Source organism: Embiotoca jacksoni, unplaced genomic scaffold (genome assembly GCF_022577435.1).
Source record: "Embiotoca jacksoni isolate LCO1_2020_lvr unplaced genomic scaffold, fEmbJac1.0.p SCAF_4, whole genome shotgun sequence".
Classification (NCBI taxonomy): Eukaryota; Metazoa; Chordata; class Actinopteri; family Embiotocidae; genus Embiotoca; species Embiotoca jacksoni.
In genome coordinates this window covers 16,426,227-16,445,676 of record NW_027185392.1, presented here as the reverse complement: position 1 = coordinate 16,445,676, position 19,450 = coordinate 16,426,227, and the positions used below count along the sequence as shown (strand labels likewise).

The 19,450-nt window shown below is 40.2% G+C and overlaps 2 protein-coding genes across 2 annotated transcripts; one reads left to right on the top strand and one right to left on the bottom strand.

Annotated features, from left to right (window-relative positions):
- Nucleotides 1–127: 127 nt before the first annotated feature.
- Nucleotides 128–1,243, top strand: npy2r (neuropeptide Y receptor Y2). The gene has a single exon (XM_069167799.1). The coding sequence runs from the start codon at nt 140–142 to the stop codon at nt 1,241–1,243; it is 1,104 nt and encodes a 367-aa protein (XP_069023900.1). The 5' UTR covers nt 128–139.
- A 5,605-nt stretch (nt 1,244–6,848) lies between these two features.
- Nucleotides 6,849–17,869, bottom strand: LOC138209312 (PDZ and LIM domain protein 3-like). The gene is made up of 7 exons (XM_069167798.1): nt 17,687–17,869; nt 12,096–12,247; nt 11,357–11,441; nt 11,072–11,259; nt 9,514–9,641; nt 8,522–8,633; nt 6,849–7,864 (listed from the first exon to the last, which is right to left on the bottom strand). Exons 1-7 carry the CDS (start codon nt 17,777–17,779, stop codon nt 7,675–7,677), a joined length of 948 nt encoding a protein of 315 aa, XP_069023899.1. The 5' UTR covers nt 17,780–17,869; the 3' UTR covers nt 6,849–7,674.
- Nucleotides 17,870–19,450: the final 1,581 nt, after the last annotated feature.

The following is a 19,450-nucleotide window of genomic DNA, read 5'->3' as shown; positions in this document are numbered from 1 at the left end:
CAATCTAATAAACTTTTTGCCAGGTTTCAGATGCAAAAACAGAAAGTAAAGCCTCAGAGAATTGTGTGTGTATGCATGTCCATTTCTCACACTGATCTCCATATTTGTTTCCCAGATTGACTTATGGGGACTGTTCACCATGGATACAGCAGATCAACTAAACCTGACTCAACTGGAAGATTCTCAACTGGAAGGTAAATCGTCAAACTGCTGCTCAGCTGCAATCAATGATGAGAACTTTTTGAAACTGGATGACAGCACAAAGCTGATTGGAGTTCAAGTTATTCTCATCCTTGCTTACAGCACCATCATCTTGTTCGGAGTCATTGGAAACTCTTTAGTGATATACGTCGTCTACAAGTTTAAAAATCTGCGGACTGTGACCAACTTCTTTATTGTGAATCTGGCTGTTGCCGACCTGTTGGTGAACACGCTGTGTTTGCCTTTCACCCTCGTCTACACCCTCTATGGCGAGTGGATGTTCGGTCAGGTGCTATGCTTCATGCTGCCCTGTGCTCAAGGCATGGCCGTGCACGTGTCCACCATCACCTTGAATATCATCGCTCTGGACCGCCACAGGAGCATCATCTACCACATGGAGACCAAGATGTCCAAAGACATGTGTGCTTGGATCATTGCCATCACGTGGGCCGTCAGCGCCATGCTGGCCAGCCCACTCGCCATTTTCAGGGAATACGGGACGTTCGATCTCTCACCGGATGAGTCTATACAGGTGTGTACAGAGAAGTGGCCAGAGAGCAACCTGAATGGAAGCATCTACAGTATATCAATGCTTCTGCTTCAATACAGCTTACCATTGACCATCAGCTCTGTGGCTTACATCCGCATCTGGAATAAACTGAAGAATCACATGACTCACGGTCGAAACGACCGGCAGCAGCGCAGGAAGAAGACCACCAAGATGCTGCTGACCATGGTGGTGGTCTTTGCTGTCAGCTGGTTGCCTTTCCACGCCTTCCAGCTGGCTGTTGACATCGACAGCACTGTGCTGTATATGAAGGACTTCAAGCTGCTTTTCACTGTATTCCACATTGTGGCCATGTGCTCGACGTTTGTCAATCCAATCCTGTACGGGTGGATGAACAACAACTACAGGACGGCCTTTTTGTCTGTGTTTAAGTGTTACTGGCCCTTCAGTGTGCTGTCAAGGTGCTCCAAATGCAGACGGATACAAAACGATGAAGACGGGGGCTGTACTGATTGTAAATCAACAAATGTCTAAGGTGCACAAACAATGACGGTTCATTGATAATCATTTGCTTAAATGTCCTTGCGGGCAAGGGTGGAGGTTGGGCCACAATAATCCACCCTCTACTCCCAACATGTGGTGAGAGGGTAGTTAGGAGGTAGACTGTGGTTATATTACATGTACATTTGTTTAATCACGGTGTCATTCTAAGGCCTCACCTGAAGGCCCAGCTGCTTCTCCCTCAATTTTCCCTTCGGTATGTTCACTTTAATTCTGAAATACCTGTCAAATACAATGATCCATTTAAAGATAAGACACGCACACAAGCCTCCCTATAATTTCAAACTATAATTTATAATTAGGAGCTCACCTAAAACCATAAAGGTGCACCTGTCTTCACATCAGCCTGCTCTTCTTCTCCATCCTGTCGCTGTGTTATCTGCATGCAACAATAACAGTGAGATTTTCATGGGATTTCTATAATGAAATTAGACTCATGATGTTGAGCCACCCATTTTATTTTTAATACTTAAGATGAGGGAAGCCAGGGTTACCGTGCCAGAGCAGTTAACGCTACCTAATATGATTAACTAAGATCAGGTGACTTTATATTTCCAAGGGTTGAAAGCCAGATACGTGAGGGAGTGAGCAGGTTTTTATTTTAACTGATTTACCAATTGCTACCTGTTGTTATGCTCTGGGCGGTGAAACCACTCTCTGCATGTCCCTTCTCTGTTTTGGCGGTGGCAAGATACCTACAAAGTACAAAAAGTACAAAAGGAGTTTGGATGGACCAAGTTATGTATTCTGTGCAGTGCCGACAGTAGAGGTAGAGTTCACCTATGTTTGATGTATGGACTGGCAGCCCTGATAACTTACCGTTGTCAGCACGCTGATTGCGTCCTCCTGTCTGGCAGTAAGTACAATATTTGTTCGGGACGTAAGCCTTCAGATATCCCACTGTCAGAGTAATCAAATGATAGCACGTCTAATTTGGAAGTCTTGGCTGTCGTCTCTAGGAGAGAAAATCACAATTCTATGACTTCCCGCCAAAGGCAGTGCAACTGCGTTTGCTCAAATATTGGAGGGGGCAATTCTGTCCTCCCAAAATATCGGTGGGGACATATTCCCACTGTCCATAGGAAAACCTATGCTTGTTTGTTAACATTTTGTTCTCATAAAATTAGGGATTTATTGAAGAAATTACTTTTAACATTTATCAGGGGGGCTTTAAATTTGCACCATTGTAGTTTTCAATCCAAGAAAATTGACCGTGTTTGTCACTTTTAGCATTTGCGAGTCAAACTGAAACGACTGTTTGTGACTGTTGATCCAGTTTGTTTGACTTGTGTTCTTATGATTTTCCAGGCAGTTCCTTTTAATGTATTACATGATGTGGATCTTGAATTTGCACAGGGATGACTCAACCAATAGAGTTTGATTAATTGTGACAGCACTCACTTTTGTTTAGGGAACATACAATAGACTTTGGGATTTGGAGAGAAGCTGAATCTTCCATTTCATTATATGAAAAGCAAAGTTATCCCCTCCTTCTGACTCACAATACCCTTACTCCAAAATTTCAGAATAATAAATGTATAAACCAATAATACTATGTTGGTATTAATGAACTAGAGTCCTACAATATCTTCACAGATGATTTCCCTCTTTTCTGCAGTTTTATATACAGTCACTTAGCAGAGAAAGAAACATACTAATATTCATGCCAGGCTCTAAAGCCAAGTGGCTTTTTATTGCCATATTTATTGAAGAATTTTACTGAAATTCAGCATAACGAGACCCATCTGGTCAGCGTTTGTAATACGAGTCTGGAACATCAGGATTAATATCTTTTTCTATGAGGCACTCACTCTTATCTCATAACTGCAGTTGCAGTCAAAATCTGTTTTCACATGTCACAACCTTTTTGGATTATCTAAAACATTACATGTTACATTAAACGATACAGTTCTGTCACCTAGAGATTATAATTTAATCCATGTGTATCTCAGTCAATTATTAAATCGTCTGTAAAATGGTAGCCAAGAGATTTGACCTCACGATGTCCTTTACAAGCATCTACATTTGATCTGAATTCAAGAATTTTTTTTTTTTATGATCTATCCCCTTACTTCTAATTAGTGTCACAGTCTTTTTGGCATCAGGCCTGATGTCAGTCAGCTCTTTATTTGGATCGCACACGTAGCTGCTGAAAAACTGCACTGCTGCGAGAAAACAGAACATAATCACCTGCACTGCTCACATAACATGAATAAAGTAGAAGAACATATAATCTGTGTCTCGAGGAGTCATCCATATACATTTTAAATAAGAATTGAGGTCACACTGAACACCAGGTTCCCGAAGACAATTTCTGGCATGAAACAGCTCTATCGTGACTAACCTGCATGGTCTACACACAGTACTAAATCTACAGCTGCAGTATTTCATCCCTGTAGTACATCTTTGCTTGTGTACCTCTTGAGCTTTCATCTCAAGGATATTGTAAACTACTGAAAATTAGCTCATCTGAATTTACTTGATTGTATGATGGTGATACTGATACCATCAGTGTTATTATCTAAAGTCATGACAACACAAATTATATCAAATGAGATGTGTTCATGTTAAATGTATTTTTCATCATGTATACGCAACTGTAATAAGACAGTTTTTTCACTGGTGTTGTTGCAGGTTTTTAGAGCAATCACATCTCGTAACTGCATTTCACACTTCGATGTGCTGAAAAGACCAAATAATGCATTAATTAGTATGGTGCTTTTAAATAAACTAATTGACCCGAAAGTAAGTACTTCTACTTAATTCAACTAAATTCCTAATTTTCATCATTTGTTGAGTGGAATTATTAAACTCTGATTTCAGAAGCAGCGATTGGTTTCTGCTTCTCAAATGTGCTGAAATTTGGACAGTTGGTAAGAAGGTGTTCGGTGACACCACTTTGGGTTCTGTAAAACTGTGAAGGGTGTGTTACATCATTTTATGACACTTCACAGACTGTATGACTACAAATTAATCAATAATTGCCAAGACAGGTCCCTTATCATGAAGTAGGTTTACTGAATTATCTGGTGGGTAACACTGGAAACCCTTCAATAGACTCGCTCTGGATTTTGCTAAACCAAGATAATCAGAAAACCTGATTTATATATATATATATAAAAAAACAAAAAAACAACAACATCTTGACATTTTTGACTTATATTCAATTATCTTCATAAACCTCCTGTTTATTTTAGCTGAAAACTGTTTTAAATGAGGGGTCAGTGATGTAAGGATTCACATGTATGGAGTGTGAAGAGTTGGGTGCTGATTTTTTCTGATACCTTTTTTGATTCAATAATTCTTTACAAAATGGACACGTAATGGACATTGCAGAATGTCTTATCAGTGGGAAAAAATATCAAATACATGTGACTTCATGACATGTAAAATTGAGAAACTGCCTGAATCAGACTTGCATTTAGTGAGGTCTTTGTTTTGGGGTCTGAGTAGTTGCTCAGGGATGCAGATGTTTGCAAGTGTTTGCATTTTGGGTTCAGCAGGAAACTGAAACAGACGTTCTTATTAGACAGAATAAAGGAGTTCCTCCCCCTCCCCAATATGTCTTTGTTTGGGGCATCTTAATTACCCCGATTTGCTTTTACAATGATTACGGCAGTGCTCAGGTTTTGAAGACCTCTTCCTGTTGACCACTTCCTCCTTGATTTACTCTGAGTGTGTACGTGAGGAGCCGGGGGACTGGGATATTAGCTCCAGGTCTCCATTTTTAGTAAGCTATTCATGGCGTGTTCAGGATCAAATCAATACGTGTTTCTTTAGCTGTCTGATGTTATTGAGCAGCTGGTGCAGTCAAACAGTGTGTCTCAGCATGAGGATACTGGCTAATGAAGTACAATAAAAAATAGCTTTGAGACTACTTAGATGAACCATTGTTCGCTGATGGTCTCGTCTTTTGGCTTTCATACGAGAAAGCACTTAAGCCACTATATCTGTCCATCTCTTGACTTCCCATCCATATTAATATTTGATTGATGGCATTTTGGCAGACGCGTGAGTATCGATTTTGTAAATTAAATGTACTTCTATTGTGGAATAATGAAATGGAGCCAGTATGGAAACAGTGTGACAGGATATTCATCAGAGTCGTAGTTACGGGCAGCTCATTAGGTTGAGTCTGTTTAAATAGGATGCTGGTACTAGATATATTTATAAGCAAACAGCAATGTGACAGGATTAGTACTTATGTAATTAAACAGAAAATTCACCATGTTATAATGTATTAGTAAAACTACATTTTTAAATGAAAAGAAAAATCATGCAATTTTGAGTAAAATTTTTTTTTAAGACCATTAGAAAAACAAAACATGTCATTTTAAATTCATTGCTGACCACTAGAGAACAGAAGAACTCCAAATCAATCTGACATACAACCCTGACGAAATCTTAGCTTTTAAAATGTTCCTACAAATCCCAATTCATCTATGGAGCAAAATGTTCATGTGCAGTCTACACAAAAATTCAAAACTGTCAAAATAACATGAAAACTTTATGTTTTCTAACACGTGAGCTTGACGTGATTCAATTATGTCAAGTCAACAAGTTTAGATTTTATGGTCATTGTACTAAGATTTATAAAGCTGATACAGCTTGATTTGTTCCATTAACAATCTACATTGTGCAATAAGCATATACTTTAATAAAAGCTGAAGTATTATTTTGATGAAGTAATTTTCCTACTCAATAAAAATGTGTTCATTTTGCATAAAAAAAAACAACATGACTCAAAAGATTCATAGCGTTATGTTGAACACAAAAAATATTTATACTGCCCTAATGTAACTTCACCACAATTCTACCAACTACAAAATGTTCTTCATTAAACAATGAATGCTACATTCAACAGAAATTCTTTTATTGTGTAATTAAATAAATTCTGATTAGGGTGAAACACAGATTTGAGGCAGGTGTACTCAAACCTAATTATATTGTTGTGGACTTTTGTGTGCACGTTTCCAAAAAGGAGAATGAGCAAGTTGTGCGCTGCAGCTGACATGTTAGCAGCAGTTCCACATTTAGACAACCAGCAGACTTGGATCAATGTTTGGAGTCACTTTTAACCATGGAAGCAATGTACAGTTACATTTAATATGGTCCTTTGGCTTTGATTTGTTTTTACAACTTCTGAGAAATAATATGTTTTTAGCTGCCTAAATGTTTTACTTTCTCTCTAATGTAGTTCTGGTATAACATACTGTGTTTTATGGCTGCCTGCAGGGGTCATGTGACAACCACAGGCTGATTGTGAGCATCTTAATTCGTTGTCGGACCAAAACATTGAGAGACTAAAAAGCTGGATTATCTCCATTGTCTTAATGTTGTACTCCCTATTAGCAACCTCTTTCTTTTTTTTTTATTTTTTTTTTTTATTTATTTTTTTTAACTTTATTACCTTTCTTCAATGTTCAATAACCTCAACATACTGAACTCATTACCTCATTGTGACTGAGCCGTCTATCTTTTGTGTTGGTCAAAGAAGTGAAACATGACACTGTGGCTCCCCCTGCTGTCTCAACAGACTAACAACATAGCCATAAGAGTCACTCCTCTCAACAAAACACGCAGTCAAAATAATTTAATCTGAATCAATCCTGTTATTGATGCTTTTGAGCATTATTGTTTTATGTAATAATACATTTGTCCATATCCAACATTGGAATACAATTATTGGAGAATTTTGTAAACAGGAAAACCCCAAACAGATTCACCAACTCTGTCATAAAAAACAGTCAGAAATGTTGCATGCACCTGATACATTTACTCATACAATAAAATATCAATACTTGGGGTCGATGTATCAATCAAATATTGCCTTGCAAAATTTTGCGATATGCTGTATTGATTTTTTTTCTCCACTCCTATTAGAAGAACCATAAAAGTACATGCAAACGTCAACGTCATTGATGAAATGCAAAGCAATGTCTGTATTTAAAAGGTGAACCCAATTTTAGAAATAAAGGAGAGGAATGAATTAATAAAGATCAGTACCTCTCTCCCTTGTCTCCTGTGGTTATTAGCAGGATAATTATGATTGACAATTGTGCTTCTTTAGTATAGAATATTTTTCTGTGTTTGGTACATGGAAGCTGTATTCTTTTATTACTAGAAACTCTACGAACAGATGCTCCTCCACTGGTAAATCCTCACATCGTGACATGTCTCCATGTGTTTTGTTGTCTCTGTCGGGCTCTTTAAACAACCCGTCTGTTCAGTAACCACCTGTGAAATGAGATTTCCAGCTCACAACAACAAACTGGGAAAGTTCAGAGAGAAAAGTGTATTTTTACTCAACTGTTATTGCACACAGACAACAAAGTGCAGATGAACACATGAAACGTAGATGCGGCACGTCGGCGGGTGTGTGTCTGTGCTAATAAGAGGGGGATCTATGCAGTGGGAAATGTTGTGATGAGGTCGTGCCCCTCCGGTGGTCTCATTCTGGCTCGAGCGTGAGTCTCACAGTACAGCTGGCCCTCCACAAAGAAATAGCCCTTCTGTTTCAGGTTGACGTCACAGTCGGAGCACACAAAGCAACCGGGGTGACGATATTTGTCCCGCGCTTTCACCACTGTCCCACTGTAGCATCAAAAACAGACAGATGTCAAGAGTAAAGAGAAAGATTTGCATGGAAAGTAATGGCGTGTCATCATGATTACTTGTGTGTACAGTTTGTGCTCTAAACACACTAAAAGTGCAAAAAACAGGAACTCATTTGAGTTAAAGACAAATTTAACACCTGGCTCAAAGGCAGTGTTTCTACTGTCCTCTCTTGTTATAATATTAGATTGTAAGTGTGTTCTGTATGCATTTGCTGAAATGTGCAAAACATTACTGGCCTGATAGCAGCTCTGGGATCGTTTCATTTAACTACATACGACAACAAAAATCCACATAAAAATCACATAAACCAAATCATCAAGGACATATTATTATTTGATGAATAATGTCTTGCATTTTCTAGCATTTGACCTAAAACATAATAAAAAGTACAAACTAAATATCTTTGGCACCCTATAATATAGTGACATCTTGTATAATATCCCAGCAGTAAATACAGATTTATGAAGCTTGTATTTAACTGTTTAAATGTACATATCTGTCTCCTGGCTGCAGTTTGTTGTGATGCTATTTTAGGACTGTATTGTTTCTGTTAATTTTCTAAACCTTTTGTTTGTATTGATGCACGGAGGGTCTTTACGTGAATCACAGATGATTTGCTCTATTTTTACTCACACAATCCCATTCCCACACTTGTCGCAGACGGGGAGTTTCTGCAGGTTTCCTGTGGGTGGAGTCGGTTTGGTTGTGGGGGCTTTGACTGTCCGAGTCACAATGGGACGATTGCCTGCCCGAATGAGAAAGAATCTGCTCAGCAAAACAACACTGTTTAATGGGAGCACATTAATGATAACAAAAAAACTGGAGCGATATAAAGCGAGAGACTGCAGGAACAGGGACACGGCCTCTTAATGACAGTTTCTTTGGGTTTTAAGCATATTTCAGAATTTCAGCTTAATTAATAAATAGACATGGGGAAGTGGTTTTCTATTGACATTAAATGCAGCTTTAATGCCACAGTACTTGAGGGGAAATGCATTCAATGACACATTGCTTCTAACAGTTTTTCATATGAGACATCCAGTGACAAAATATTGCATGACACATCCGAATACTGAATTGTAGTCTTTTTCCAAAAGAATATAATTTCCTGAAGTGATTATTTATGCCTTAATCAATCATCATTAAATTAGCAACATGTGCCATAGACCTTCAGCAGGTTGGTCTCAGGGTTGTTGGTTCAATCCCTGGCTCCTCTTGCCTACAAGTCTTTGAGCAAGACGTTAAACCTGCAAACTGTTCCTCATGCATGTACAGGAGGGAAAAATGGGACTTTTGAGTAAAGTGTCCCTTTTCATCAACACACGTCATGTCGATATGTTGGCCTAAAATATGAAGTATTTCTTCATAATATTATCTATGCGTTAAAAAGTAGTTAAAATAATATGTTCGGGTATTATTTGTTCAGAAGAGAGCTGAGAGGTTGATGAGAGGATTGATACCAATCATGTCTGTATACTAAATATGAGGCTGCAACTTAGCCCCGTGTAAAGAAACAGGGAAACAGTTTACCCGGCTCTTTGAGGGTGTCCCCAAAGTTCACTAACAGGACTTGTGAAATGTTGCTTTGTTTTGGAAGAAATGCATCATCTAGATATAGAGCTCACCATCACCGTCAATGAAATCCTGCAGAGCTTTGAAGGAGCCTGACTGCCGAGGCTCCTGAGGCTCCTCCTCTTCCTTCTGTAACATCCGGTACACGTCAGAATCCTCGAAGTTGGTCAACGTCCTGGGACTGAGCAGTGCATTCACACACACACAAACAAACAATCAGAGACACAGGAGCCGGACACAAATGTGCATTCTTCTAACTGTGATACAGCACTTATCTGCAGTCTTATTATTGTGACAAATAATCATACATACAATGCTAATGATGCAACCTTTTTACTGATTCTTGAGTCTTCTTTTCAAATCATCATTTAATACATAATAATTCCTTCCAGTCTGCGGATGATGGTTGTAAATACATTGTAAATACATACAGTGTTCATGTTAATAAGTCGGGAACTGATGCTGAATGAAACGTGGCTTTGGTTCGATGTGATTTACGTCTCATCCAGAAGTTGCGGTTCAGCCACAAAGAGAGTCTCCCCTGTCCGCTGGGGTGATATATTCTGTGACACACTATACATCAGAGAGCCTAATGAAATCCATATGAACATATAGGAAGGCTGAAGACTAAGATACTGAGGGACATACAGGCAGGGTGATTCAGGAGGTAAGTCATGTATAGAGCAGGTGGACTACAGTAAATATAATAACATCAGAAGCCCAGCAAGACTTCTACGATTGTTAAAAAAAAAAAAAGAATCCAAAAGCTGGATGGACGAAACGTGGATGCTCTGTTGGATTTTTGGATCCTTACAACTAAGGGAAATGTAAAGCTTGGCCTTAGGGTGGCGCCGTGGGAAAGACAACTTAATGCTGAAACAATTAGTTTATTGGTGAACTAAGTGTGAGTTAATTGCACTTAGAGGTTGATTAAAAAGTCATCGTATGAGTTTTGAAATTGTAAATCTGACCGAGTTAGTTAAATTAACTTGAGCAAACAAGACTAACAACATTTAAATATGAAGTTGAATCAACTGTTCAGTCACATTCTCTCAGTTTAAAGAGTTTGCCCTTAGATTGAAATGCTCTTAAATAGACATGAAGATATTTTGTGCCTGAGTCAGTACGAAGACAAGCTGTGAAGGCTGCTCCCAGTGACAGTTAGAGACCAGGTGTCCCACTTTATGAGACTGCATGGTATTTTTGTCCCTTATCCTGTGTCCCACAAATTCTGACAATGACACATTTTGATTGGCTATAGATTTCAAAAGTCAACCCTGCAGAACAGATGGGTTTATTTTCAAAAAAATCTGGAATCTGAATAATTGCCAAAGTCATCATTTATGTGTGGTAGTCATGAATGTATTAAAGAAACTATATTCTGTATGAATATGACATCCCAGTCACTCCACGGAAGATATAATCTACATATCATATGGCTGTTTAAGAATTTACTGCTGACTGTCTTAAAGAACCAACACATACACTGATGAACAGGCCGACCAAAATATCAACACCTCCATCCCTACAGTCATGGTTCTGGCGGATAGTGTCTGTTGCTCATGGGGCTTTTTAAAGACACTGTTTGCTATGATCAGCTGCAGCGCTCACCTCTCGGACTTGTGGGGAACCAGGCCTCGGATCTGGCCCTCCATGGCATCCTGGATATTGCCTGAGGAGTAGAGGCCTATGGGGGTGTTGTAAGCTGTACTGACCACCTGCCGCTTGTCATCAATGTTCGCTGCCGCAACAAATGGCTGAGCCCTTCGGTTGTGAGCAGTGCCGATGGGTTTATACTCCTGTAGGGAGAAGAAGGAAGCGAGGATGCAAATGACAAAATCATGAGAAGCAAAATGGCAGCTGTACATAATACACGTGAATCTATTTCCTACAAACCTGTGGTTCTGCTTCCAGGTTTATTTTAAATGGGTGAGCTCGGCCGTCCTCGACAACACGTGGAGACCACATTCTTGATTCATTCCTGTGAATTAAAGATAAATCAGAGGGTCGCCTCAAAATGCCTGCTGAACTGTTGTGGCTCTTTTTGAGTCTGTATATGAAAGTGGGTCTATAATCCCAACCTATAAAACATTCAGACTGCTTACATGCTGGCCTTTCTCTAAAATGCTACATGCAGTATAATTACTTCACCATTCCTATACTGTTATTTTCTTTTGTGTTTCAGAATCTACCACTACTACTAATACTGCAACTAATAATAAAATAAGCAATGGTAATTTTGAAAGAAATATACTGCATAAACCATAAGGTAGTTTAATGGATTAATTTCCAGATAATATTGCAGATTTAAATTTAGAAAACACATTTTCTCTTCAGTAGACATAAAATAGATTACACATTGCTTTGCTTTAAGGGGTCACAAGCCAAAGAAATTCAGGATCTACTGCTGTATCAATACGGAAAATAAATATTGGACACATCGTTTAAACACACTTGTACACGGACAAACTGCAGCAATGAGTGTGGACACGGCAAAAGCAGCACCTGTGCACCACAAAAACAACATCAAAGTTTAGCATGTATTGTCATTTTTTTTTTTTTTTGTAACGTACAGGCGTTGCTTTTGCTCCACCCACCACTGGTTAGTTAGCATGTTTATGCTCGTGCTTATAACCTTTCAACAGTGAGGCCGAGCTGATTGGCAGATTCCTTTATCTTGTTCTGGGCTTCACAGTGCAGCATGTCTGTGGCCGGGACTCCCTCGATGGCCAGGATGACGTCACCAGCGCACAAGTCGGCATTGGACGCCTTGCTGCCAGGAGTGATCTGGATGGGCAGGGATGAAGAAGGGAAGCAAAGGACAAGAAATAAGGAGACAGTCCTGTGCGAATGAGGTGATGGAATCAATCGAAAAACAGACGGTAACGAGGTGCAATGTACAGTAGGACACAAAGGGTCAATGATTGAGTATATGCTTAACACGGAAGAGTGTGGACGACATATTTGACATTCCTCCATCATCAGTCAACACCAGATGAGGGAAAATGACAAAAACATGCCCTCTTCAAACTCGAGAACTGACAACTGTAGTTGCTTGAGGTCATGAGAAATTTGGGACCCAGAGGCCAAGTCACGGGGCAGAATAGGCCGAACTAGTGCATTAATAAAGGTGGTGGAAAATAAATGTGTTGCTTATTTTTGTTCTTCTGAGTTGTTTTACTGTTTGTATTTATAACGAACAAAATAAAATATATTGGCAGACTCAATATACTATTTTTCCAGAGTCCTAACTCAGCTCTTTTCAACAATACATTCAATAAACCAGTACATAGATATGCATATAGTTTATATACACATTTACACTCTTACATTTATAATCTCAGGTGTCAAGAAGTTGAATAATACTTTTTTTTTTTTTTTTTTAAAGTAGGTTCAATTAAATCAGTATTTTCTGACTTTATATAATAAAGCTGTTATCTACTCTAATTTATTTTGATTAGGTGGAAGTAAAAATGTCAGCTTCTGCTCAAGTTCTTCCGATCTCAGTACTTCTGTCAAGGATCTCTCATCTATAAACCCTACAGATGTTAATTTTGGCTTTCAGTCGTGCAGCTGTTACTGACTCAATCAAGAATGTTTTTACAGGTGGACATTTTTAAAAGAATAGCTTTGACCTTCAGGGGTGAGTAAGACAGGAACATGGAGTATGTGAGAGCTGCTGCTGGTTTACACTGATCACATCTAAAATCAATGTCGGATTGCAGTTCAGATAACATTTGAAATTGAAATCTTGAAATGTAAGACTGAAATCAAATCGGAGAGGAATTAATTCAAATTCAAGTTTCCTGCTAAATATCACGAGGAAACTCCGCGTTTAGTTCTTCTTCACGTCGTTATTTTTCAGTTCATTACCATTTTAATATTGTGCACACATAAACTAATTAGCTATTTTGCGTTACAATGAATCCAAGAGTAATCACTTCAAATTTGGCAGAAAACAGTAAACTCTGTATTTCACGTTCTGTCCTTCTATAAATCCTATTCACTCGGACACACACTTGATGTACAGATGGTGCTGGCTTTGTGTAAAGTCTCAGGTCTGTTTTCCATCACTGGCACTTCATCTCTTAATGCAGTCCTCAGTGGCGAGGGCCTCCAGTTCGTTTCCCCCTGCTGGGATCACAGCTTTATGTGATTTTGTGTCTCTTGAGTCTCACCTGACCTAAATTCTCCTGCAACATACAAAAAAAACCACAGACTCCTCTAAGAAGCCTGATCATTCAGTCAAACTCAAACCAACAATTTCTTCAGGACACAAACTCTGCCAAACAGTGGCTGCTCTCTGAGGATCCCCACCACAGGAAGATACCCTGGTTGGTATGCATGTGTGTGAACTGCCCCTCTCTCGTCATGGAGATACAATAAACACGCACCGCTTCCCATTACATGACGGCATCCAGATGGAATATGTGTTCTGTCGGCCAGGAAGTGATGAAGATGAAGAAGAGCTGTGAGAGAGCCCCCACGGTCGTTGAGAATAACTCGGGAGGCAGCTTCAAACCGAACCGAACATTCCCTTGTACACTACACAGGGCATGACCTATGTTCAGTCATATTGCGTTACTGTACATAGCAAACTTGGCAAATTAGGTCATCTGCCTATAAATAACAGTGGATAAAAGTGCTGAGGGGATGTGTCATGCTGCCAAAGAGGGAGCAGTAATTTACAGTGGAGCATTTGTTTCAGCTCTGCAGTCTGGCTGGCTGTGTGCTTTACTGCTCTGATGTCTGCGAACTGAACCTGTGCATAACCATGGGCTTTATTGGATTCTTTTGTTTCCAGCCGTCGTGTCAAACATTTGTCTTTGTTTAAAGTAAAACCATCTTTTCTTTTTTTTGCTTCCTTCTCTCCTCTTCTCTCTTCTTTTTACTATTCTTGTTTGCCCTAACTTCCCCCCCCCTCCCTTCTCCTTGCATTTGTCTTGTGTCTTCATCCAAAAGTCAATGTAAGAAAGAATAAAGAGAAGAAATAAAAACAGAGAATCCAGTTGGAGTCGTGGGGTATCCAGGAAGTACAGTACAAGGAAGATAAATTTGGCAGGTTCAGGATGTTAGATGATGTGAAACCCTCGTCACTGAAGGAACACTCCAGCTACTGGATTTAAAGAAAAAACATCACACTTGGATTCAAGGAACAACAGATACGATGTTGGGGGTCAAAGGTCAAGGTAACGGTCACCTCACATTCATTCCTTTTATAAATGTGATTTTTTTTTTTTTCCCGAATGCCTTGAGGGACTTTCTTCAAATTTAACACAAACATTCACTTGGACTCACAGGTCAAAGGTCACCGTTACCTAACAAAACACGTTTGTGGCATTTTATGACAAAATTTAGGAATACATTTCACAATGTACAATTATACAATGGTAAAGTGATGAAATTTACATCATGAAGGCCAAAAGTCAACTTCACTGCGACGTCGTAATGTCCTGCAAAAACAACGTTTCTGTCCATTATTCAACATCATTCAGGAACAGAAGGAGAGATTGTGACCACATCTCCCCTTTGGTCTGACACTAATCTGATACACTAATCTTGGGCGTCCACCTTGAAACTGTGTTGGCTGTAAAGGTCTTCTGTGCTGTTAAAGATGCGTGTGAAACATCCATGTTTTATAATTTGTGGCTTTCCTCACAGCAACATATATTTTTGGAGCATTGCCTGCTGTCAGTCAGCTGCATTGTTTAACCATCGGAATACATAAGGACAAGTCTTCGCTACGTTTATGAGTTTGGGCTGACGTGGGCGTAAACTGCAGTTCGCGAAAACATACAGCTTCGAGGCGGTAATTCTAGTTAAGATTAACAATGGATGAAATCACACAAAGTAAAAAGGAGTTTTATCCCAAACCCTCTACTTCCCCTCAGCATTAAAGCAGAATTTTAGCATCTTTCAGCTCATCGTTTCAAAATTCTTTTTTGATAATAAAGCGGAGGCCTACGCTACAAAGCTCAACTAAACCTAACAAACGTGATGATAAAGCGAAATGGCAACATACTGTACACAATACCCGTCTAAATGGCAGTTAGCATCTTGGTTTGCGACACAGGTTTCTGTCAAGAGTATAAGTTTGTATGTCTGTCTTTTTTTTTTTTTACAGAGTTCCCCTTTAAGGCAGCTGTGTGTTGAAGAAAACGATGATTATCACTTGTGTTTACTTTCCTCAACCAGCTGGGAACAGCAGCGGGTCACAGAGGAGGATGTTCCTGACCAAAAATGGCAGTGAAGAGAGACACCGGATTCACTGCAGCAACAGTTTGTCACGCAGACAACATTTCTCTTTCCGATATATCAGATCTTTTCTTGGTTCTTTCTTTGACATGCCTCTCCCTGACATATATCAGATCTTTTCTTGGTTCTTTCTTTGACATGCCTCTCCCTGACAAGCACAGTTGAAGCCATTGCTTCTTGTGTTACTCCTCACGTATCATTTACCCTCCCAGATTCCTCTCCGCTTCCCTCTTCCATCCCAGTCTTCTCTCATCGCTGATCTCATGGAGGTCTCCGAGTGTCTGCTAACACAACAGGTGTGACATTATTGAACAGAGCCGGTGGTTTGTGACCTAACTATGTTTTCAGTCAGTAGTTCCTGATGTCTTTCCCTAAATATAGACGTGCACAGTCCCAACAGAGCAGGATTACTGAACTCTTCTCATCTGACCCTGTGTGTCTCTGGGGATTCAGCCCACAAACTAGTCTAAACACTGATAGAGAGACGACTGCTCAGTTTCACAATGTTTACTTCTGTGTTTTGAAGTGGTGGAAAAAGTAACTTTTCAAAAATAGAAAACTAGGACAAATATTTTCACGATGTCTCTTGGTGAAGTATGTCTTACCGACTTCTTGTATTCTATTTATGCGACTCTTTCCAAGGGTAACAAAAGTCAGCCTACCTGCACTTCTAAAGCTCATTACTTACCATGTTGTATGTTGTATGTTTGATCCACACAAAAACCTAAGCGCAAAAACAAACTTGCTCTTTTAGAGAGAGGCTTGGAGACTCAAGGACCGAGATATGAGGTGTTAATAAGTGCGCTTTTGACTTGAGCAACATGAGCTGCTTCCTTCTACTTCTGGTCTTTGTACTGAGCTGTGCTAGCTGGCCACCAGCTGCATATTTACTGGATTTGTCCTCTCGTCTAACTCTAATGTGAACTGTGCCTTTAAATTTACTAAATTCTCTTTTGGCTTCCATGGCCATTCACTTCTATCAACAGGAAATACCATAACTGCAGGGAATTACCATTATCATTACAGATGAAGATAACTTCACACAGTTTAACCAAGTATCATTGCAATCAATCATTTGCTTGTCCAAAGTATTAGTTGTTCTTCTTAAATGTCAAAAAGTTTCATCTACAGACTATCTTTCACCTCCCGGCGCTGCTTGTGCTGTCAGTTTACGAGGACGATAGGCTGCATGATCCATTAAGTCAAGCTAAAGTTGAAGTTTACCATCTCCTGAACAGCTGCACTGTTACAAGAGACATATCACGACACTGTGGTCATCACTCCAATCAATGGCAAATCTATTCCTCTCCGTGTTGACGCAGTTGCCGGCACGAACGTCCTGTGATGTATGGAGGTTTAGATAAGTTTGTCTCAACATAGAAATGCTGTCTCTCAGGATTCAAAAAAAAAAAAATTCTGTTTGGCCAGACTTCAGGTTTCAGTTGGAAATCATTCGCACACGCTGCAGGATTAGAATCCTTTTTAGGAATATTTTCTGCACTCCTAAATTCTTCTGTCTGAAATCCACTTAATGAGACGTATGTATGTGTGTGTGTGCGTGTGTGTGTGTGTGTGCGTGTGTGTGTGTGTGTGTGTGTGTGTGTGTGTGTGTGTGCGTGTGTGCGTGTGTGCGTGCACATGTCAGTCTACAATGCAAGCTGCTATTTGTATCTAAGCCTCTTGCCTTTACTGTGGCACAGGTGCAAGCCCCATACCACTCCAGAAAGAACCCGCCTGGAAACACAATGATGACACTAAAGCAAACAGTGATTAGTCTGGATTGGACCACCAGAGGAGACGAGACATTTGTAAAATACACAACTTAGAAAAATGAACTGGGGGAAGAAATTAAACGAGAGCCATAGAAACAAGTCAAACGTTTTTGTTTTGCTCATGTTGTGAAAAAGAAACTGTAACAGCCAATGGAATCTTTTATCACCTTTTAACAGAGACATCATATCACTCACTCACCCTGGAGATGGTCAGAGGCTGGTTGAAGTCCTTTCCTCCCGTCAGGCGAAAACCCCAGGGGGCCGGCCCGTCCAACACGACATTATGTGGCATGACCCTTTAATGTCTCCCAGCTGTTACAACAGCAGCACGGACAGTAAACTGCACACTGCCGGGATCACAGTTGAAGAGTAGAGGAATATCAAAGTGATGGAGATTTTGAACCATGCGGGGGAGGGGGGGGGGGGTGTAGGACGGGGGTAGTTAGGGGGAGGAGAGTGGACAGACCACACCCCAGCAATGAGGTAACTGGACAGATTTTGGGATCCTGCTCTCAGTCTGTACCAGCAGCACTTGCTCACCTAAATCTCTTGAGTATGTCTTCTTCCGTCCTTTTCTATCTCTCTCCAAATAGCAGCCAGCCATCTGCCTCGTAAATCAAGTGCAATTTAGGCATAAGCTGTGTTTCTCAACCAGTTTGGGCTCACAGTCTGCTCTTACCCAAATTAACACTTGTAGACAGAGTGAAGATGTAAACCAGCCTCTGTTAGGAACCAGCCTGCCCCCTCCCCCCTCCCCCCCTCAGCGATTCTCCTGCCCGGGCGGGCAGCTCGTGGATCTGGCTGGCTGGCCTCCTCTCGCTCTGGTTGACGGGTCTTGCTGCTCCTGTCCATATTTGGTCTGGAGGCGAAGCTCCTCTCTGAGGCTCTGGACGTCTCAGGCACATTCCAGCCACTATTGATCTGGATGGGACCCAGGGCTCACACTCCTGAGCTTCAAAACAATTCATTTGTCTTTGTTTATACCAGAAACTGGGGGTCTTGTCTGCAAAAAGGAATCTTTTCCTTATCTCTCAACAAGCTTCTTCTGCAGCGAACAAGAATCCTATTTACTCTGCTGGTTCCTCACGATCAGTGTTTTGTTGCAGCCAACCCAGGATTTGTTTTGCTTGCTGCATGCCTCTCTCTGCATGTACCAAAAATGATGAAAAACACCGAATGTGTCCACCAGAGCGCTGTGTCAACAAACTGCGAGTAGGGCATGTTAATCTATGTCAGTAATGAAGCTGACATTGAGCACGAGATGATTTCATCGCGTGAATGAAAGAAAGTCACGTTAGGAATCACGCCACAAAATTCACCATCTGCTGAGCACTCTTCCAATCAAGCGTTTCAGCGTGGACCACATTCATGGTTTGTTTCTGTGGTCTAATATGGGAAACACTAATAGTTCAAAAATTGCCTCTAGACAGTTTTAACAGAGCGAATCAGTGGTAAAAGTTTACTCGACTGCATATATTGATGCTTTTAATTTCTTTCATTCTCAGTGCAACGCTCACCAACTCGCACCTGCATCAAAAGCGTATTTGGCACACGTACAGTGAAGAGCCAAAAAAACAACTAAAATACTATCCTCTGTATGACTTGATAACCCTGTGAAAGAAACATGTAAATGTCATCAACAAGTGTTTTTCCTATAAAAGCTACAGATGCCACACGTTTTATACAGCCCCCTTTTCCAAGTATTTTCTGATATTTAGTTTGTGAGGTTAACGTTTCACAGCACGTCACAGGTCGAAATTGTGTTGCACCTGTCACCTCAACCCAACAGTGAAGTCACGACGTTGTAGAATACTACTTAACCTGCTAAACAAAACATTTGTGACCCGTTTTTTAAAGATTCAAGTTGTCAGAAGGAAGAAATGTGTGTGGAGCTCCGAGTGCCACCGAAATCCCACAATACTTTTAATTTGTTCACATAAGCGTCCCTTCTTCTTTTGATAGG